The sequence below is a fragment of the Onychomys torridus genome, chromosome 18 (genome assembly GCF_903995425.1).
Source record: "Onychomys torridus chromosome 18, mOncTor1.1, whole genome shotgun sequence".
NCBI lineage: Eukaryota > Metazoa > Chordata > Mammalia > Rodentia > Cricetidae > Onychomys > Onychomys torridus.
Window position 1 is genome coordinate 32,696,653 of NC_050460.1, and position 22,028 is coordinate 32,718,680.

The window sequence follows — 22,028 nt, forward strand, 5'->3', positions numbered from 1 at the left end:
CCGTGCGCACGCGTACCTGGCTCGACACGCCCTCTCGCGGGGGACTACAAATCGTGCGCGCGCGCGCCCGAGCACGTAGCGACGTGGACAGCCGCCGGCCCGCCTGTCAGGGCTGCGACCAGAGGCCTTTTCCTGGCCCATCCGCGCCGCGCAGGCGCACGCCCACGCAGCGCCGAGATGGCCGACCCGTGCGTCCTGTCTCCTAGTAACCATCCTCTAGCCCGCGCCTTCACGGAAGCCGCCAGACGGCGCATGCGCGGTGGCCGTCCCTTCGCGCTAGAACACACCTGTGGCTTCGAGGCTTCCAGCGGGTCCCTGGAGCCCGAGGTGTTCCCGGCTGAGCGAAACGGTTACCTCCTAGAGCTGCTCGGGTGCGGCAGCTCCTGTCACGGTCGGGAGGCTGTCCTGTGCGAGCCTTCAGGTGGGGTTCCCTGGTGCAGCCTCCCAGTGGGAGCTGGTCTGTCCTGGTGAGCGTGGCAGCTCTGGGCCATCCCTTTGCCTGGGATCTGCCCATCCAGTCAAGATGGAACTGGGAAGTGCCAGCCCCAGCAATACATTCACATTCCTTCCAGGCTGGCGTTTCTACGCCACATGCCAGCCCTCCTCCAAGTTCCCTCTTTAGGAAGACAAGAAAGGACATCGAACCTCGCGAGATGTTAAATACCGTCTCTTAAGTTTTTCCCCCAGGTTTGGCTTCTGTCAGTGAGCAGACTTCGGCTCTCTTTTAGCTTAACCGGTGTGGTAATTGTGGCCATCCAGCTGCGTTAAAATTGCATCTTGAAAATCAAAACGTGGAAAGAAATGAGCGCTGGTGTATGCTGCCAATTTTTAAAGTTCAGCGTCTATCCAGCTAACTCGGAAGCGTGCTTTACTCGCTGTGTTTTTACTTAGGTTTATTGAATGCAAAGGAAATGGGTTTCATTGCGGCATTTGCACGCATAATTAGTTTCTGTTGATCCTTCTGCCCTTTTTCTCCCCATCCCCTCCCCACTTTTCTGCCTTTCTTCCCCAGTGGTCCCCTGCCCATCTGCTCTCATGTCGCATGGGTTCTCTTACTCCCTAAACCACTTTCTTGTCCCTCACCTTGCAGTTTCATGACCTATACCCGCACTCACACCCTTCAATACCCCCCTCTTACGTATTTAAAGCTAGCCTCTGCATGCAAGAAAGACCATGTGGTATTTGACTTTGCAAGTCTGGGTTATCTCATTGAAAATAACTTCCAAGTCCGTCTATTTTCCTGCCAATTTCATGATTTCATTTTTCTTCATAATTAAGTGAAATTCTATTGTATATGTATAGTGTTTCCAATATTGACTCATCTCTTTGGGACATCTGGGATGGATCCATTTCCTGGCTATTGTGAATAGAGCAGCAAGAAACATGGATGAGCAGATGCCCCTGTGGTTGGATATGGAGACCTCTGGGCATGTGCCAGAGGCAGTGTAGCTGAGTCATAAGGTTCTAGTTTTAGTTTTTTGGGGAGTCTTCCCACTGATTTCCAGGGTGTTGAGTTTGCACTTCCACCAGCACTCTATAAGGACCCCCCTTCTCCACATCCTTGCCATAAATTGTTTTCTTGATAATAGCTAGATTCTGATTGGGGTGAGATAGACTCTCAAAGTAGTTTTAATTTGCATTTCTCTGATGCTGTTGATCACTTTTTTAAAACATCTGTTGGTCGTGTGTGTTTTTTCTTTTGAGAACAGCCCATTTCATTAGCCCGTTTATTGATGGACATCTTTATCTTTTGGGGGTTTAATTTTTTTCAGGTCTTTGTAAAGTTTAAATTTAATTATTTTATTATTATTTTATGTGTACTGGTGTTTTGTCTGCATGTATGTCCGTGCACCACATACATGCCTGATGCACACAGAGGCCAGAAGAGGGAGTTGGATCTCCTGGAACTGGAGTTACAGATGGTTGTGAACCACCGTGTGGATACTAGGAATTGAGTCAGTATTCTCTGGAAGAGCAGCTACTGCTCTTTACCACTGAGCCATCTCTCCAGGCTGTCTGAAGTACAGCTAGCAAAGATTGCACACACACACACACACACACACACACACACACACACACACACACACTGTAGTGAACATGCCTATTCATTAGGCTGCTGCTTTCCTTTCTTTACTGTTCAGAAGCTTTTGAAATTTACATGATGAACCTGAGCGTGTCTGTGATCCCATCTTCCTGTCTTTTTCTACAAAGAACCACACAAGATTTTTGCAGTCTTCTGATGCTGTAGTTTAAACGTGTGCTTTTGGAAAGTAAAGTCATGTTGGAGGAGACATAAGAATTATTTCACCAGGTGATGGTGACACCTTTAATCCCAGCACTCAGGAGGCAGAGCCAGGCGGATCTCTGTGAGTTCGAGGCCAGCCTGGGCTACAGAGTGAGTTCCAGGACAGTCTCCAAAACTACACAGACAAACCCTGTCCTTTAAAAAAAAAAAAATCTTGTTTCTCCTACATAAGTACTCATGTATCACAAGCAAGCAAATTTGTTAATTTTTTTCAGGGAAGTACACTTAAATATAACTGTCTTATTTTTCAGTATCTATATTTTTTATAAAGTATTTTGGTCTTTACTTAATATATTTATACCATTTATTTTTAGAAAGTATTATTTATTCTTTGTAAGCATAATAGATGTTATGAAATTAATTTTAGTGTCCTAATTATTTTAGATAAAATGGACAGAAGACCCTAGGGAGCATATTTTTTCTGAAATAATAGTAATTGATTAAAAAAATAAATAAAATAATGAAGAAGCATGGACTCTCAAAGACCATCCTGAAAAGTTAGAGGGGAATAATATGTAATCTGTAAATTGAATTCAAGAATCTGGAATAGGATTATTGAAAACAAAAAGAATGTACCAATTTCAAAACTTATCAGTTGAGCTGGGAGTGCAGCTCAGTGACAGAACACACACTTAAGGAAAGCCTGCTTTGATCCTCTCATAAAAACCACTCTTGTTTGGAGCTGAAGATTTGAGAACAAGAATGAAGATTATTAATAGTAGATATAGGTAGGAGCATAATTCCCCAGGTGCCCTAGTTTGTATTCTATTGCTATGATAAACACTGTGACCAAAAGCAACTTGGAAAGGAAAAGACTTCTTTGGCTTATACATCCTGATCACAGTCAAGCATTAAGGGAAGTCAAGGCAGGAACTCAAACAGGAACAGAGGCAGGAACCTTGGCCGCTTACTGGCTTGCTCAGCCACTTTCTTATACAACTCAGAACTATCTGCCCAGAAATGGCAGCGCCACAGCAGTCTGGGCCCTCCCACATTCCTCTTTAATCAAGGAAATGCCCCCACAGGCTCACCTACAGGCCCACCTGATACAGGCAGTCCACAATCAAGATACCCTCCCCTTCCAGATATGTTCAGGTTGTGTCAAGTTAGCAAAAACTAACCAGCCCACTTAGAAAAAGAATTTTAAAACAGTTAAGCCCTTTGTCTAGGCCTCCTAGGTGTTACTGCAAATTCTTTAGAAAGAATATAAGAAAAAAAATCCATCTTAAGGCCAAGAGTGTGTAAAGATTTTCTTTTCTTTTCCTATCAAGAACTATTTAGCTTCTTCCCCTAAGTCAAGGAAGAGAGAATTTCCTTCCTTTCTGGAACCCCAAAGAGTGGTGAGTGCTCCACCCTGCCCCACCTAACCATAGCCCCCCTCACTCTTCTGACTGTGGTTCTAAGTCTAGGCTTCCTAGCCCCTTAGTTTCTCCATTTGAAAACTCCTCTGTTTTGCCTTTTCCGTATCTCTAAAAAATGGATCTCATAGTGCACATATGTTACACTACTTGATACTGTCTGTCCCCACAGCTTACTTTGCTATTTTCTTTAAATTTGACTTTTCCATGGCTATGTATATATGCACGCGTGCGCGCGCGCGCACGCGCACACACACACACACACACACACACACACACACACACACACACGGAGAGACAGAGAGGGGGGGAGTGGAGGAAAGGTTAGACAGAGACAGAAAGACAGAATGTGTGCTGGCAGCTGGGCCTAAGACCTCCTCTGCTTGTAGAGTCTCCACTCCTTCCACTGGTCATGCTAACCTCAGCCACAACTCTCTTCAACTGAAAACCACAGGCACCATAGGCACATGGTGCACACAGAAATGCAGGCAGAACACCCATACACATAAAATAAAAACAAATCTCTACAATAAAGTTATATTCTCATTGTTGAAAGTTTGACTTTTTTAAAGAAATCTTTCATTATTAAACACACTCTATCAAGCTAGACATTGGTGGTGCACGCCTTTAATCTCAGCACTCAGGAAGCAGAGGCAAACAGATCTTTGAGTTCAAGGCCAGCCTGGTCTACAGAACAAGTTCCGAGACATCCAGGGCTACACAGAGAAACCCTGTCTCAAAAAACCAAAAGGAGCCAGGTGTGGTGTCACACGTCTTTAATCCCAGTGCTAGGGAGGAAGAGGCAGGCAGATATCTGTGAGTTTGAAGCCAGCCTAGTCTACAAAGCGAGTTCCAGGACAGCCTGTCTTGAAAAACATACAAACCAAAAATTAAGAAAAACATGTCCTGTGTATACTTTGCTCTCCCATCGTCTTGGGGATATATAAAATAGTGTAATAACTGTGTTAAAGTACTTGTATACTAAAATCTTTAATTCATGACATTTCTAGGTTTGTTTCTATTAGCATCTTTGGCCTCTTGGTTACAGGTTATAATATTTTCCTGCTTGTTTTCATGCCTAAAAAGTTCATTTTCAATATTTAGATAAATTTAGTTAACATGAAAAATAATGGGTTTATATGACATTTACATACATACATACATACATACATACATACATAAAATTGCAAAATCCTATTTTGCATTTTTCCTCACATTTGCCCCCAAACTTGTTCCTTTCCTCTTTTCCCAGGACTCCCCCTTCTATTTTCATGTCATATAGGTGTTTTTTTTATTACTTTTTTTTTGCATGTATATGTGGTTTATGTGTTTACATGAGTATGGGAACACATTCACATATGTGTGTTGATGTTTGGTGTCCTCCTTAATAACTCTTACTTTTAGTGAGGCAGGATCTCTCAAAGGTCCTGGAGCTGTCTAATTCCAGCTAGTCTAACTAGCCAGCCTGCCTCAAGGATGCTGTCTCCATGTCCCAGATGCTGGAATTGCTGACAGCTGTCATGTCTGCCCAGCTCTTCTGTGGATTTAAATTCCAGTCCTCATACTTGATGGCAAGTGCTTTATACACTGAACCATCTCCCTAAGTCATATGTATATTCTTTTAAAATCTATGTCATGCATATGAAAGAAAGTGTTGTGTTTGTCTTTCTGAGCCTGGCTTATTTTGCTTAACATAATATTCTATAGTTCCATCCATTTTCCTGCAAGTAACAGAACTCCATTCTTTATGTTTGAAGAACACTCAGTTGTGGACATATACTACTTTTCCTGTATACATTCAACTGTCGTTAGGCATCCAAGCTGGATCTCTATTTTGGTTGTTATGAATAGTGTAGAGATGTGCAAATATCTCTCTAGAGTGATGATGTATTTTTCTTTGGAAATATACACAAAAGTGATGTAACTGGATCCTGTGGTGTTTCTATCTTTGGTTTTTTGAGGACCCTCCATACTGATTTCCATAGTGTCTGCTCCAGTTTTCATTACAACCACCAGTGAAGGGCTGGAGAGATGGCTCAGTGGTTAAGAGCACCAGCTGCTCTTACAGAGGTTCAGAGGTCCTGAGTTCAATTCCCAGCAACCACATAGTGGCTCACAACCACTTATAATGAGATCTGGTGCCCTCTTCTGTCTTTAAAAAAAAAAAAAAAAAAAAAAGCAGTGAATAAGGATTCTTCCTGTCCTCTCCTCTTCTATCTCATTTGTTGCTATTTGTTTTCTTGACAATAGACTGGGGCAAGATAGATCACAATACAGTTTTAATTAATTTAAATTTTCCTGGTAGCTAAGGATGTTTGGTGATTATTTATTCAACAATTAGTAACCAATTAAAAGTTTTTATTACCAAGAATGATAGATAGGACTAAGAGAAGTTGAGAAGTTCTATTATTTTTTGAAAAGAAATAAACATAAAATAAAGAAAACCTTTTTAAAAAACCTTTCAGGGACTGAGTTCAGCAGTTAAGAGCACTTGTTGCTCTTTTAGAGGACCTGGCTTTGGTTTTTAGCACCAACATGGTGGTCCACAAACATCTGTAACTCCAGTTCCAGGGGACCCAATGCCCTCTTCTGGTCTCCACCAGCACTAGGTATGCACATTGTATACATATATACATGTAGGCAAAGCACCACATACACACCAAATAAAACAAATTAATTAATTTAAAGTAATACTTTCAAGAAGGCTGACAAGATGGCAGAGCAGGTAAAGGCACTTGTCACCAAGCCTGGGAATCTGAGTTCAATCCCAGGACCCACATGGTGGAAGGTGAGAACTGACACAAGTTGTTCTACATTGTTCTCTGACACACACACACACACACACACATACACACACACACACACACACACACACACACACGTAATTTTTAGGAGACTTCAAGAAAATCAATAGGCCCTACATACCTTCCCCAAAAGAAATGTAAATAAATATAAGTGGAGGCTGAAGAGATGATTCATTTAAGTACTGCCCTTGGAGAGGATCCACGTGGGATGGTTTACCATCTGTAACTATCTTTAGGGGATCTAGCACCCCCTTCTGGTCTCCCTGGGCACTGCACCTGCATGCATAAACCCACACATAGACACATAATTAAAAATAAAAATAAAAATCTTTTCCTAAAAAATAAAAAGTAAGAACTAGAAGGTAGAAGGTGGTTTTGTGTTTTCATCACCAGTAGAGGATTCCACTTACAGAAAGATTGCCATGAAATTGTTGATGTTCCTATTGCATTCACTCATTACCTGGTTTTCTTTGCAGTCATCAAATTGAAGAAACATTTCCACCACTTACAAGGGTCCCTCACGCTCCCTTGATGGTTGACCAGCTGTCCCAATGGGATTTTTGCTAAGTAAAGCTGCCACTCATCCATCTGCTGCGCTGGTGGATTCAGAAGTGAACAATCACTTAATGCAAGGAGCAGAGAAGCATGGATTGGAACCAGTGACTCGGTTATTTCAAAACACCAAGAAAATAAAGTTAGAAGACACAGACCAAGAAAACTTCACAAGAAAGGAAGGGATTGACAGAGGATGGAATGCCATGGGCTACGTGAAGGAAAACGATGGCCTAGTAATAACAGATTTGGAATGAAGTCATCTGGACAGATTACCAAAGAAATCAAAAATTGCTTTTGATTAGAGGATGTGTTCAATGTAGCTAAAGTCCATTAGGAAGCGTAACAAAATGAAGAAATGGCTAAAAGGCCCTCCTAAATCCAAGGCAGATGTCTTCAGGGTATATCCTATCCCTGTCAAACTCAACGCTTATTTTTACTAAGAGTGTTTGGTACTGATGCGTTCACACTCTTCCGTCTGTTCCTGCCATGCTACCTTCATTTCAACGTTAGGACATGCTTCTTTCCAAATTAAGTGTGTTTGTCTTGCAGTAACTTCCATTTTATAACAATATGTCATATAATAAAAACAAAAACTTCTTTTATATTTGTTGTTAAGATATATGTAGTCTGAAACAATAGTTTCTGCCATGTCCCAAGTAATGATAGATAAAATGAAAACTATTTTGTATCTAGATATATGGTGAATTGTAATTATTTATATAGTTTTTGTTTGTTTGTTTGGTTGGTTTTGGCTTTGGTTTTGGCTTTGGTTTTGGTTTCATGCTAGGTATTGAATTTAAGGTGTTGAACATGGTAAACATGCAACTCTGCTACTGAGTTCTACCCTATGTTTTGAACATGTTCTTGTATGCTAATATTTAATAACTGTAACCACCACCTTGACAAAAGCCAATAAATTGGATGTGTGTGTGTGTGTGTGTGTGTGTGTGTGTGTGTGTGTGTTATATACATGAGTGTACAAATGCAGAGACCAGAGCAGGATAATGAGATCACTCTCCACCTTATTATCTTGAGACCGGTCTCTTACTGAACTGGAAGCCAACCATTTCAGCTAGATTGTCTGGTCAGAGAACCACTGAGTTCTACTTGTCTCCGTTCTGTGTGCCACCACTGCCTGGCTCAATATTTTTTTTTTAATGATTTACTTATTTATTACATATACAGTGTTCTGCCTGCATGTATCCTTGCAAGCCAGAAGAGGGCACCAGATCTCATTACAGATGGTTGTGAGCCACTATGTGGTTGCTGGGAATTGAACTCAGGACCTCTGGAAGACCAGTCAGTGCTCTTAACCTCTGAGCCATCTCTCCAGCCCTCAATATTATTAAAAGATAGAAGGCGCTGGGCGGTGGTGGCACATGCCTTTAATCCCAGCACTTGGGAGGTAGAGCCAGGCAGATCTTTGTGAGTTCGAGGCCAGCCTGGTCTACCGAGTGAGATCCAGGAAAGGCACAAAGCTACACAGAGAAACCCTGTCTCAAAAAACAAAAACAAAACAAAACAAAACAAAAAAAATAACAACAAAAAAAAAGATAGATGGCATCTTGGGATGGGAGGAGAACAGTAATTTATGAGGCAGGCCAAGTCTAAAGAAATGAATTGAGCCTAATGTTAAAAACATAGTTAAATGGGACATACTTCTTTTTATTCTTCATAAAGCATAATTCTCTTTTTTCTTCTCTTCTTATTTTTAATTTTATTATGTGTATGGATTCCGTTTTGCCTGCATTTATACCTTTGGCCTATGTGGGTGCCTGGTGCCCATTGAGGCCAGAAGAGGGCATCAGATCCTCTCAGAGTGGAGTTACAGTTGTGAACTTCCATGTGAGTTCTGGGAATTGAACTTGGTTCCTCTGGAAGAGTTGCTCTTAACCACTAATCCATCTCTCCAGACCCCAGAATATAATTCTTTAAGAAAGAAAAAGTTGCAGAAATCATCCATTGTTCACTATGATAGTTAATATTGATAAGTCACTTGGCAGGATCTAGGATCACCAAGGAGGCAAATTCTGAGTATATCTATAAGGAAGCATCTAGAGAGGGATCCTAGACTGAATAAAAAAGACTGTAAAAGAAGTGCTAACACTCACTGTTTTCTGCTTCCTGACTGCTAATGCAACATGACCAGCTGCCTCGTACTCTGCTGTGCCTTATGCCCTCAAACTATAAGCCCCAATAAACAGTTCCTTTTGAATTATGTTGCTTTCGTCAGATATTTTGTCAAAGCAACAAGTAATGAATTCACCTTATCTAAGATCTTTCTTGGTGCTGGAGATAGAGCAAAATAGCTACTGCCTTCATAGCGATGCTAGAGAGGACATGCGATACAGCAATTATATTAAGTACAAAGTGTGTTTTGCCATGAAAAAAGCAAAGCATTCAGAAAGCCACAACAACAGCTATAACATAAACTTGATTGTAGCAACTAGGAAGAACTCTCTGGAGGCAACGTAACTTAGTTAAGTGGTTATCCAAATGGATGATGGCAGTGGTGGTCCAGGTAAAGTGTAGCAGGGTATAGTTATGGGATGGAGTGAGATGTGACCAAGGAAGAGAGGTGGGGGCAAATGCAATGAGATTTCATGGAGGAATGAGGGAACTCGGGACTGTAGATTCTGGATAGATCAAGCTTTCAAAGTATGGAACTATAAGATGGAGCTATTTCTTTTTTTACTTAGATGCTCTTATGTCCTGCATTACACCATATTATGTAAAACTGTTGTTGTTTTTTTTCTCAAGACTGATTTGTCCTGAGAGAGTCCATTTTACAAGCAGCTTTGACTCCATTTTGAAGGTGGAGGATGACTGTGCACTTGGGCGAACATATAATTATTGCCATCTGCCTTGCACCCTCAAGAAACACAGACTAATAAATGACTTATTCTTGGGCGTAGACAGGGAGCCACTCCATAAATTTATCAAGGTGAATTGGTACTATAGAAGCACACGGCTGTATTAAAATCATATCAGGACTGCTAGGTTGGCTCAGCAGGTAAGGTACATGCCACCAAAGCCTGACAACTTGAGTTTGATCCCCAGAACCCATTTTGTGGAAGAAGAGAGCATGTTTTCCTCTGACCTCCATAGCATACACACATACAAAATAAATAAAAACATAATGGCTGAGCGGTGGTGGTGCACGCCTTTAATCCAGGCCAGCCTGGTCTCCAAAGTGGGTTCCAGGAAAGGTGCAAAGCTACACAGAGAAGCCCTGTCTCGAAAAACAAAAACAAAAACAAAAACAAAACAAAACAAAAAACATAATGAAACATCGGGGAAATTGTGCCTGAGAACTTATTAGCTACACAGGCTGTGGAAATAGATCAGCTCTCTACCTTGGACCTCACTAACCTGTAATCTGACAACTCCCAGCTCCCCCAAGGGCTTCAGTTCTGCTTTGTCCCAGCTGTTGACATAGGCTACTCAAATTGCCATCTGCCTGTCTGACTGCTTGTTTGGACCTGTCTGTCCACCCATTTGTTCTTATGGATCAGTTCCTGCCCTTTCACCACTGCGGCTAAACTCAACTCTACAGCTCAGCTCTGACCCTGACTCTATAGCAGCCGCCACACCCTTTCCCAAAACTGTGAGTTGATTCCGGTATCTGACAGCCATAGACTCCTTTACATTTTTGTTTCCCAGCTTTAACCTCTCAGGCCTCTTTGAAATTACTTAAAATTCCTTATTTCTTTAACCCTTTGTAGAAATTCTGTAACCTACATATATGCATATGATAGATTGGTCGATTTGCTGTATACTGTGTGTAACCTCGGAGTTAATATAGTAAATAAAATTTAAATGAAAGAATCTGGACTGAGCACCATGGCTAATGCCTTTAATCCCAGCCCTTGAGAGGCAGAGGCAGGACATCTCTGTGAGGCCATCCTGGTCTATGTACTTAGTTCCAGGCAAGCCTGGCTTACAGGATGAGACCCTATCTCACCCACAAAAAGAAGTTTTAAGGAGATAAGACAGAATAAAAAGCAGAAGAAGAAATTCTGTCACCAGGGGACTATGAAGCATGTGTGAGTGTCATTGGAAATTCCAGAGGGTCCACATTATCCTGCTCCTTAACTCTAGTCTGGCTTTGCTGTTCCTGCTCTTGTGGCCACAAGAATTTAGATGAAAGCCAGACATGGTGGTGCATGCCTTTAATCCCAGCACTCAGGAGGCAGAGGCAGGTAGATCTCTGAGTTCAAGGCTAGCCTAGTCTACAGAGTGAGTTCCAGGACAGCCAGAGCTACCTAGAGAAGCCCTGTCTGGAAAAACACAAACAAAACAAAACCAACCAAACAAAAACAAACTGTGGTTGAAATGCTGCTTCTAACTGCTTTGAATCAAACTGCCACACAAGCTAATCAGCACTTGCCTGAGTGTGAATAGAGATCATTTTGAACTGCACAGTTTAGCCAGCTCTTACTAAAAGAAACCAGCAGAATTGCCCAGTTTGCCCTTGTTATTAGTAAGTCACTCATATCTGAGACAGTGTGCTATCCTGCAATAGCTAGCAGAAAATATTGCATTGCTACCTGCTGGGGAATTTCCCATGTACTTGATCCACAGAGGTTCTGTTTCTTTTCAGCAGGGGTGTTCTAGCCCACAGCAATATGGAGCACCCCATACCCCGTATGTAAACACCATTACCCCTGATCTGCTCAGGCCAGGTTATCATTTAGTCTGTATTGCAGCTAACAATTATTCCTTCAAATTCAATTTGCCTTTCAACACCGATCTTGAATTTCTTCACATTCACCGTGAAGAGATAATGTAAAGGGCCAGGGCGATGCCTACTACATGTTAGCAGAGTAATTGCTGGCAGTCATGCCTAGTATGTGACCTTGCCTGCTCTGGATTTCTGAGACTCCCTCAAAATTCTCTCCAAGAAATGTTCCTCTCTTCCCTTCGCCCATGACACCTCTCATCTCTACTGTCCTTCGAGGAACCCCATCTGTACTAGGGCTTTACATCTTTTGGTAGTTACTTGAAAATGGCTATCTTTCCACGAATCTAGTTTTGAATTCATTGACCTGCTGTGTGAGACACCCTTAAAAACCTAGCAGGGACAGCAAAGACATATGAGCTCCTTCTTCAGGCTTGGCCACGCCCTTTCTAAGACCCGGGGGAGCGGCACGTCCAGGGGGCGGGGCTTCCAGGGGGCGGGGCTCTGTGGGGCGTGTCCTCCTGGGAGCTGTCCCTCGCCGAGGCAAACCTCGGTGGGAGTGGCTGGAGGGGAAGAACTGGGTAACGCGTGCTGAGAGCTCCAGGTCCCTGGTGTGCTGATTGAGCTTTAGTTTGCAGAACAAAAGCTGCCGGCGAGACCGGAAGAGGCAGGTGGGTGAAGCCGGAAGCAGATCTAGCAGATTTATTTGCTGGCTGCGGCAGCACTCGCTGAGCGGTAGCGGGTGCTGCGTGTACCACGTGTCCGTCACTTGGGCCCCTCGGACAAGTACTGAAAGCTCTGCAGGTTACCCCCGGTGCTCCGGACGTCGTAATTTCACTATTATGAACAGTTGATTCTATTAGAGTATTGGATAAACTAAGCAAGACATTGAATCCTAGTCGCGTGCCTGCTCACGAAGGGTACAACTTGCTTCAGTTGAGATTCCGGGCTTGGATCGCGTTGTCAGGGAGCTAGCAAAGTTTTGGTAAGGCCTTGTGAGGACGGTGGGCCTGTGGTTTGGTTTTGCGTTGCTCTCTGTTCGTGGAGAAGCATGTTTGGCCATGCAAAGTGTCTCCCAGAACGTGGAACTGCCTTCTGAGGAAAACAAAAAACAAAAAAGTTGTAACACTAATAATGAAGATGAAAACAGAGACCTGGGGGTTGCTCAGCAGTACAGCTCAAACCTAGATTGACCAAGTTCCTGAGTTCAATCCCTTGCACAGCTAAATTTTTAAAATACGAATGTAGATGGGTGTACCAGCCACACTCCAGCACAGGCACCATGCCCAGGAGTAGCTGTCCAATACAAAACTAACTCCATAGGCTTTTTGTGTGGACTTTATGTTCCTGGGTGGGGGTGGGGGGTTTCTGTCTTATTGATCTTTTGCTTATTTTTTTTTTAGTTTTTGTGGATTTTATTTGTTTTTTAAAGAAAACATAAAGTTGGGTGGGTGGGGAGGTGGCAAGGGGGGAGGGGAAGGAACATGGTCAAAATACATGAAAAAATTTTAATAAAAAAAAAAATAAGAGTGTAGAGAGTGGTGCAAAGTAACTTTGTAGAAGCAAAATTCTACCAGGCTTTCAAAAGATGGACTGTTTCATTTAGTCAGGAGTCAGCTACAGGAGAACAGAATAAAAAAGAAACACATTAGTCTCAGAGGGTATGTGCTTGTCTTCAACCCTGGGGCAGAGGCCAGCCAATCTCTGTGAGCTCCAGGTCAGCCCAGTCTACAGCACTAGTTCCAGAACAGCCTGGGCTCCATAAAGAAACTCTGTGTCGGGTGGGGGTGTAATGTGTTCTGATAGCTAAAATACTTTGTTGCACATACTAATCATTCCATCTAACTTCTCAATCCTGACTCACTTGTCACCATTTTAATGAGGCCTAGATTAACAATCCTCTTTAAACTTGACTCACATACAGATTTCCAGCCCTCCCTAATCTGGCCCTACTTTTCCTTTTCCTTGTAACTCTTATCACCTTTATGTGGTTCATTGATGAATCCCAGTATTTGACAAATTGTTACCTTTGTTGTAGTTAATTCACACTGTATATTTATGCCTGGGTAAATGGAGTTCTTTTAAAATATGATTAAAATGCATAAATTAAACAAATATGCAACCCATGCATTGGACTAACTCATGAATTAGATCAGTTCTAGAACCCTTATCAAGATCTCAGTTTTGCCTGGTTAATCGCAGACTATAGTTAATTTATTAAGGTAAATTCCAGTTTGACACATGTACACTTGAAAGAATATGTGTTAAATGTGGAAAAAAGATCGGGAGAGAAGACCCTATAATCATAATTGTTTCAGTCCATCTCATATTAGTCTGGTATGAATGGTTTATACATAATACATTTAATTCAGTCATTCTATGTGCTCTTGAATTGAATTCAATTGAAGGCAATTGAATCAGATGAGATTAAACTTTTTACCTAAAACTATTCAATTTGTAAGTTGCAAAGCTTAAAATTTAAAAGCAACTCTTCTACCCTAACTGCTATATATCCACAAGAGTGGCAATCTTAACCTTAGGAAGGGATGTCACGAGGTCTTTTTCAAACCCCAACTTCCATGAACACATTCTAGTTTATTAGTATCCAGCACATCATGCCACCTATTCTTCACTATTTCTCCCTTGGATCACCATAGACGAGGATATCTGGCCAGTGAGCCTGGACAGTCACTGGGCTCCAGGTTCAGTACCCTGTCTCAAAGAATATAGTACAGAATGATAGAAGAAGACTAACGTTGACCTCTGACCTGCGCATGCACAAATGTGTATGTACACACACAAAAAAAACTGATTATAAAAATAAACTTAATGGTAAGTGAAAGCCAGGAATGGTAGTGTATGTCTATGCTCAAGTTGAAGCTAGGGCACAGGACTATTTGAACCCAGGGGTTCAAGGTAAGATGGGCAACATAGGGATGTTCCATCTCAGGGTGGGGGAAATTGCTTGAAGTAACAGTACCATACACCTGTAGGGGAGAACTTGTATGTGTGAAGGGATATACACAAGAACAGAAGTAAAACCGGTTGTTTATACCAAAATGTTGATTATCTCCAAATGACAGAATTCTGGATTCTTTCACTTTCTTCTTTTTGCTAATCTATTATTTTTCTCAATGAAAATGTATTGTGAATTCAAAAATAATTTATTTGACTTTGCTGTACACTACTTAATGTATTTATTTCATACTTACTATATGAAAACTGTCCACTTATTTCATTTTAGTTGACATTTGTCTTCACTGATTTCCTTTGAGCTCTCTGTGATGGGGCTGTTCAGGACTAAGGGGAGAGCTGAAAGGGAAGAAAAGCAACTGGTCTGGACCCTCTGATGAGTTTTGAATAATTAACTAAAGAATAGAATTTTTTTTTTTTCATTGAATTAACTTCTCTTCTTTTGCCTTGTTTCTAAAAGCATGCTAATCCCGTTTTCCATGAAGAACTGCTTCTGGTTTCTACGTCACCACAAGGTCCCAACAGCTGGCTTTAGAAACCCAGCCACACATGGGCTCATTTTACAGTCGCTCTCCGATGACGTGTATCAAAATCTGGCTGTAGAAGACTGGATCCATGACCACATACATCTAGAAGGCAAGCCAATTCTCTTCCTCTGGAGAAATTCTCCCTGCGTTGTCATCGGGAGGCACCAGAACCCATGGCAGGAATGCAATCTCCACCTGATGAGACAGGGAGGTATAAAACTGGCTCGGAGAAGGAGTGGAGGGGGAGCGGTGTACCACGACATGGGGAATATCAACCTCACCTTCTTTACCACCAAGACCAAGTACAACAGAATGGAAAACTTGAAATTAATCGTGAGAGCTCTGAATACTGTCCGACCCCACCTGGACGTGCAGCCTACCAAAAAACTTGACCTGTTACTCGACGGGCAGTTTAAAATCTCAGGAACTGCGTCAAAGATCGGCCGGAATGCCGCGTATCACCACTGCACCTTGTTATGCAGTACGGACAGGACAGCTTTGTCTTCCTTGCTGAAGAGCCCAGCCCGAGGCATAAAGAGCAGTGCCACCCCCAGCATCCCTTCCGTAGTCAAAAATCTTCTGGAAAAAGACCCCACGCTGACCTGCGAAGTTCTGATGAATGCTATTGCTGCAGAATATGCTGCTTATCATCAAATTGATAATCACATTAACCTAATTGACCCAGCAGATGAGACCCAGTTTCCTGGAATAAACAGCAAAGTCAAAGATCTGCAAAGTTGGGAGTGGATATATGGCTGGACTCCTAAGTTTAGTGTGAACACCACATTTCGTGTGCCGTATGAACAGGCACATTTGGATATTCAAGTGTCCATCGATGTAAAGAATGGACGAATTGAAACCTGTGATATAAAAGCACCTGATCATTGGTTGCCACCGGAAATAGGTAACAAATTAAACTCAAGCTTTGTTGGCAGCAAATTCTGCCCCATTGAAACCACCCTGCTAACAAACATATTACTGAGAACATGTCCAGATGACCAGCACTTACACAGTAAATGGAATATTCTGTGTGAAAAAATCAGGGCAATAATGTGACTGAGTAACTTTCTTTATACTGGCAGTTTCAGTGATATTTGGAACATGATATTTGGACCAGACCGGCTTCAAACTCAGAGATCTGCCTGTTTCTGACCCCTGAGTTCTGGGATTAAAGATATGTACCACCATGACCAGTGATTCGTTGGTTTTTTTTTGTTTTTTTTGTTTTTTTTTTTTTAAGATTTATTTATTGTGTATACAGAAGAGGGCGCTAGATCTCATTACAGATGGTTGTGAGCCACCATGTGGGTGCTGGGAATTGAACTCAGGACTTTTGGAAGAGCCAAAAGTCTTAACCTCTGAGCCATCTCTCCAGCCCTGATTTTTGTTTTTTGAGACAGGGTTTCTCTGTGTAGCCTGGCTGTCTTGGAACTCATTATGTAGATCAGGCTGACCTTGAATTTAAGAGTTCTGCCTCCCAAGTACCCCACCACCACCCGGACAGGGTTTCTCTGTGTAGTTTTGGTTCCTGTCCTGGAACTCGCTTTGTAGACCAGGCTGGCCTCGAACTCACAGAGATCTGCCTGGCTCTGCCTCCCAAGTACTGGGATTACAGGAGTGTGCCACCACCGGCCAGCTCTACTGGGTCTTTAACCAGAGTGAATCAGCATAGTCTCTCCCCAAACTTTCCTGCTAAAATCCCTTTCCTTTCCTTTCCCAACTTTTTCTTACTCCAAACTTTTTCAGAGAGTAGCATCACTGTTGGCTGCTTCTTAACTCTACAACTAACCCATCCCTACACTTTTGCTCCCACAGTACTGTGTATTTATTGAGTGTCCACCATACACCAAGCACTGTGTTAGCTGCTGTTCACAGTATGTGAAATACACACATGTCCTCTGACCTCAGGAACTGACAAGTTCAGTCAAGAGGTGTTTTGACATATCAAACTAAAATTAGAGTAAAAACCAGTTTTTACAGGGAGCACACATACACTTAGCTTTAAGCTGTAATTTTTCACAGAAAGTGTCCACATCTCAGTCTGTAGCTCTCATGGTAGTCTGCTCCCTCCCTATAATAAATCCCTTCATGTCACTCATCTCAAGTAATAGCAGTTTTTTGATGATCTTTACTGAGAATTCCTCCTGGTGTAGTCATTTAGGAACAGAGTACAGTTTGAAGTTTAGGAGAATCTGGAGAACTAAGTTTGGTTTTGTTCTGAGGCCTGACCAGACTTCCGTGCATGCTAAGCACATGCATTACTCCACTGCACCCCCAACTGCATTCAACTCTTATATTTAAAAAGAAAGATGGAGATATGTGCTTAAGGAAAACTGAGTTTCAAGATAGGAACTTCAAAAGCACCCTTGAGAAAAGGATGGGGATTAAGGATAAGAGAATGGAGAAGTAGGCATGATTCTGTAATGCACACATATGAAAATGTCACAGTGCAACCCATTCTATTGTATAACTAATATATGCTAATAAATACAATGTGTGCGTTAGGAGCTGGACATGATAGTACACACTGGCGTCTCAGCATTCAGAGGCTGAAGCAGGAAAACCACCATTCTGAGACCAACCTTTGCTAAAGAGTGAAAACCTAGTCTAAAGAAGGAAAGTGCCTGTGGGGTAAGTGGTATAAAGGTCACTCCGGACCTTAATGACCTCACTGCAGCGCTCTGGGCAGCAGCCAAGAGTGAATGAAGTTGAGTGGAGCCCTTGGTGAGGAAATGCATGAACAACTCCTCCAAATGAGTTCCAAGTTTCATGAAAAAAAAAAATAGCAGTTTGCTGGTCACGTGTGTGTCACTGGCTCCAGTCTCCTAGGTGGAGACAAGTGGAAGTGGTGTTGACTGAGTAATCAGAACTATATGAAAGAGATTTCTTAGGCCGGGTGGTGGTGGTGGTGGTGGTGGTGGTGGTGGCGGCGGTGGCGGCCACAGAGGCCTTTCCAATTCTGAGTGCCAAATGGAGGTCCCGGAGTCTTTTTCTATACATTAAAAAAAAAAAAAAGGTACAGGTTTCACTAAAGAAGTCAGAATAGTGCAGTGATGTACTTTTTAGCCAAGTACTCTTATGTGAATACTAGATCAGGAGTGGTTATGGGGTTCCTAAACCAGTGGAGATCTGACTTTGAGGGATCCAAACAGACCAGGTTTGGTCACCCATGCTCCAATCCAAATGACTAAAGTAATGGTAAATCGGGAAAGAGATTCATCATTCTGTATGGCTACACTGAGAAGCATTGGGACTAGCATCTCATGCACCATATTCAAGAAGCTAACAAGAGCTTTGAAGTGATATAAGGGAGGAAAACAGAAGGAGAAAAGAAGGCGAGAAATGAATATATATGCATCCTCAGGCAGTCTTGATCCAAGTTTGGTCTGGTTGGTCATCAGCTCAGGATCAGAGCTTTTTAGACAATTAGAAGGTTGCTGCTGCCAGAGGTAGGTTGGAGGTGGGGGAATAGTTTCTACTCATCCAGTTATTCCTGGAATCCAAGATGACTTTTGAAGACAATGGCTAAGAACAAAGGGTAAGTCAGAAAGTCAGGCATTAATCCATTTGGACAGTGCCCAGAGATGTCTAGAGGTGCTGTTGCTGGGGGGAAAAACCAATCAAGCCACCTGGTGTGGTAGCACACTCCTTTTAATGCCATCACCCCAGAGGCAGAAGCAGAGGCCTGGTCTACATAGTTAGAACTTAATTCCAAAATTCCCTAAAACTAACCAAGCAAGCAAGCAAGCAAACAAACAAAAACCTCACTCCAACCAAAGCAACCTGGGGAGGAAAGAGTTGATTTGCCTTATACTTTCAGGTCATAGTTTATTGTTGAGGAAAGTCAGGACAGGAACTCAAGGTAGGAAAACTGGAGGAATGCTGCTTGCTGGCTCACCCTCTGTCTCTCTCATTCACAGGCTCATGCTGCCAGCTTTCTTATATTGTCTAGGACCACCCGCCGCCGCCTTTAATCCCAACACTCGGGAGGCAGAGCCAGGCAGATCTCTGTGAGTTCGAGTCCAGCCTGGGCTACCAAGTGAGTTCCAGGAAAGGCACAAAGCTACACAGAGAAACCCTGTCTCGAAAAACAAAAAAAAAAAAAAGAGATTTCTTCCTGGGTGACAAGTTCCTCCTCTGGCACCACACCTCAAGTTTTTTGTTTTTTTGTTTTTTGTTTTTTTTTATGGATAGACCATTATGTTTATTTGCCAAACTTGTTTCTAACAAATGGGGGGGGGAGCTCTATGTGCCAAGATGGGAAGCAACAGTCCTTGAAGCTTTGAGACAGAGAAATGAGCTCAAGATGCAGAATGATTTGCTTAGTGTTTGAACAGTAAGTAACAAAACACATTAGAAAGACAGGATGTGGGGAGAAGAAATGGAAAATAGCCTCTCTGCCTGTGTCCACAGGCTCTGTTCTGAGTTTATTAATGGAACACTAACAATGAGGCATGCCAGCATGCTGAGCAGCACAGTTTATATGCATTGTAAAGGGGACCAGAGGCAGCTGCAATTCAGAAGTTACCATACCTCAAGTCTTAACCTTCTCCCAGCTTGAGATCCCTGGGAAATGTCTATTTATTGGGGACCATTACTTCAGCAGTCTGATAGTCACAGGGATGGGCACAACATTCTCTCTCTAGGCCCTACCGGAACGGTTACATGAGGATAACTAGACAGGTAAGGCTGACTTTATGGAGCTCTGTAATGTTGGACATCTGAGAGCGAACATCTCCCATAGGCTATCACTTATTTGTATTTGGAGGCGGGGTATCATGTAGTCCAGGTCGGCCTCAAACTCTCCTTGGAGCCTAGAATGACCTTGAATTCTGGATCCAGCAGCCTCTGCCTCCCAGGTGCTGGATTACAACCCTGCCCCATCAAGCCTGGTTGACATGTATCTAAACTGTAACCACCAGCACTTGTGGTGCCAGAGGTAGAAGCCAGGAGTGGCACACAACAGGCCTGTGCTGTTCTCTGATCTGTATCCTCAGCCACACATACTTTCTCGTTACTAGGCCCTCAGACACCTGTCTCTTACAGCACGGTAATCTGTGTTTTTCTTTTGGAACTCTAAATTCCCGGGAGCAAGATTAACATCCAGTTGTTCACAACATCTGTGTAATCCTTGCTGACCTACTCTCCAACTGCTGTGGATATCGCTCTGTACAAATAAAATGCTGATTGGCCAGTGGCCAGGCAGGAAGTATAGGTGGGACAAGAGAGAATTCTGGGAAGTAGAAGGCTGGGGAGAGACACCGCCAGCCGCCGCCATGAGAAGCAACATGTAAAGACACTGGTAAGCCACACGCCATGTGGCAAAGTATAGACTAACAGAAATGGGTTAATTTAAGATAGAAAAGGTAGATAACAAGCAGCCTGCCATGGCCATACAGTTTATAAGCAATATAAGTTTCTGTGTGCTTTCTTGGTTGGGTCTGAGCGACTGTGGGACTGGCGGGTAAGAGAGATTTGTCCTGACTGTGGGCCAGGCAGGAAAACTCTAACTACAAATGGCGCCCAACGTGGGGCAAGAATTTCCACCTAAAACCTGAGAAAAAAGATTCTAAACCAGAGCTAAAAACAGCTTCCGAGTTGTCTTTCTTAAGTTAGCAGCAGCCTGCGGGTTTGAGCTACTGTGGCGGGTTCCTGGCGTGTGCGTCTGACCTGCAGTGTGGCAGGAATGAGGAGTCTACAAGCGGCACTTTACTCTGCTGCATGGTGGATTTAGCCTTTGCTAGTTTAAAAAAAAAAAAAAAAAGGTTTCTGGGCTATGCACTGCTTTGATAGAACTGCTTCTGATAGTTGATGGTACACATGGCTCCAGACCCAGAGCTGGCGGTAAACTGTACCACCGCCATGATGGAAAGCTGAGGAGGGCGGAGCCAACAGCCACAGCGGTGTTTCAGTCTTACAAAGATGGATATTACACAGAGAATCTGGTTTATGTTGTCTTTGGAATTTTTAACTACAGAAAAAGATTTGATCGTAAAAGCTGTTGAGTTAAACAAATATGTAAATTTTAAAGGTACCTTGACTTCAAAATTTGGATATAAGGATATGTTGCTTTGGAAAGGAGTCTCTGCTTTTGTTTCCACAGAAAGCCAGAGGCTATGGATTTGTTCCAGATTAATATATATCAGGTTTGATCAGCCAAGACCACCTGAAAGGTCTCCGATGACACCATGGCCCAGAAGATCCGACATCCAGAATGGTTTCAAGACAACTGGCTCAGAGGTTCACCCTCACGGACTACTCCATAATCCTAAAATTTTCTTTGTGTCCCCATAAGATACAGCGCCCCCCTCCAACAGGAAGTAGTAAGAAAAACTACGCCCACATTCCCAAAATTATCAAGTTGGCTTTGGAGATGGAATTGGCTCACTCCTTCTCTAAACCCAGACATATTGCTAAAAGAAAGGGTTAAGAGATTCTTGTGTCCCAAATCAGAAGAGCCCTCTGGTGTGGGACAGAAAAAACCAATATTTTTCTTTAAAACAGGTTGATTATAAATATGATCTCTTTCTAAAGAAGAAAAGGGGATATGATACAGATATAATAGGATGAAAGGATAGATTAAGGAACTTACTTCTAAAGAGCAACAACTTGTTTAAAATGTTTTACATTGGTTTAGATTTTAGTCTATTGATACAAACTTAGTTAATTTTGTTATATTGTGTATATATTTCTACTCTTGTTTAAGGTATTATGTTTATATAGCTCATTTAAAATTGTAATGGATAATTAAAAATAGATTGATAATTAGTCATCTATGATAATCATACTTGTAGCCATGTTAGTTAAGTCTTCTAGGTATACCTA

At 42.4% G+C, this 22,028-nt stretch overlaps 3 protein-coding genes across 7 annotated transcripts in view; 2 read left to right on the forward strand and 1 right to left on the reverse strand.

The window, feature by feature from the left end:
- Tsga10 (testis specific 10) overlaps nt 1-609 on the reverse strand; it is a 104,734-nt gene extending 104,125 nt beyond the window's left edge. Inside the window, exon 1 of one of the 3 annotated variants that reach the window (XM_036167367.1) lies at nt 17-230. The gene's annotated coding sequence lies outside the window, so the exon portion shown is untranslated. Of the gene's footprint in view, nt 1-16; nt 231-287 lie in introns of those variants that run through there. The other 2 variants (XM_036167364.1, XM_036167369.1) reach the window with 2 other exon arrangements.
- Nucleotides 107-8,154, forward strand: C18H2orf15 (chromosome 18 C2orf15 homolog). 2 transcript variants are annotated; one of them, XM_036167370.1, is made up of 2 exons: nt 107-421; nt 6,944-7,019. In XM_036167370.1, the coding sequence occupies exons 1-2, from the start codon at nt 178-180 to the stop codon at nt 6,997-6,999; spliced, it is 300 nt and encodes a 99-aa protein (XP_036023263.1). In that variant the 5' UTR covers nt 107-177; the 3' UTR covers nt 7,000-7,019. The 2 variants fall into 2 exon arrangements, with proteins under 2 accessions (XP_036023263.1, XP_036023264.1); XM_036167371.1 differs by having other exon boundaries at nt 122-421; nt 6,944-8,154.
- Nucleotides 8,155-12,255: 4,101 nt separating this feature from the next.
- On the forward strand, nt 12,256-16,350 carry Lipt1 (lipoyltransferase 1). 2 transcript variants are annotated; one of them, XM_036168142.1, is made up of 2 exons: nt 12,256-12,374; nt 15,137-16,350. In XM_036168142.1, exon 2 carries the CDS (start codon nt 15,138-15,140, stop codon nt 16,257-16,259), a length of 1,122 nt encoding a protein of 373 aa, XP_036024035.1. In that variant the 5' UTR covers nt 12,256-12,374; nt 15,137; the 3' UTR covers nt 16,260-16,350. The 2 variants fall into 2 exon arrangements, with proteins under 2 accessions (XP_036024035.1, XP_036024036.1); XM_036168143.1 differs by lacking the exon at nt 12,256-12,374 and adding an exon at nt 12,457-12,688.
- The last annotated feature ends 5,678 nt before the right edge of the window (nt 16,351-22,028 follow it).

Excerpts from the sequence above, each read along its gene's own strand:
- Lipt1 (XM_036168142.1), top strand. The coding sequence starts at position 15,138 with ATGCTAATCCCGTTTTCCATGAAGAACTGCTTCTGGTTTCTACGTCAC.
- C18H2orf15 (XM_036167370.1), top strand. The coding sequence starts at position 178 with ATGGCCGACCCGTGCGTCCTGTCTCCTAGTAACCATCCTCTAGCCCGC. Across the intron at positions 422-6,943 it reads TGTCCTGTGCGAGCCTTCAG|TCATCAAATTGAAGAAACAT; the intron begins GTGGGGTTCCCT and ends TTTTCTTTGCAG.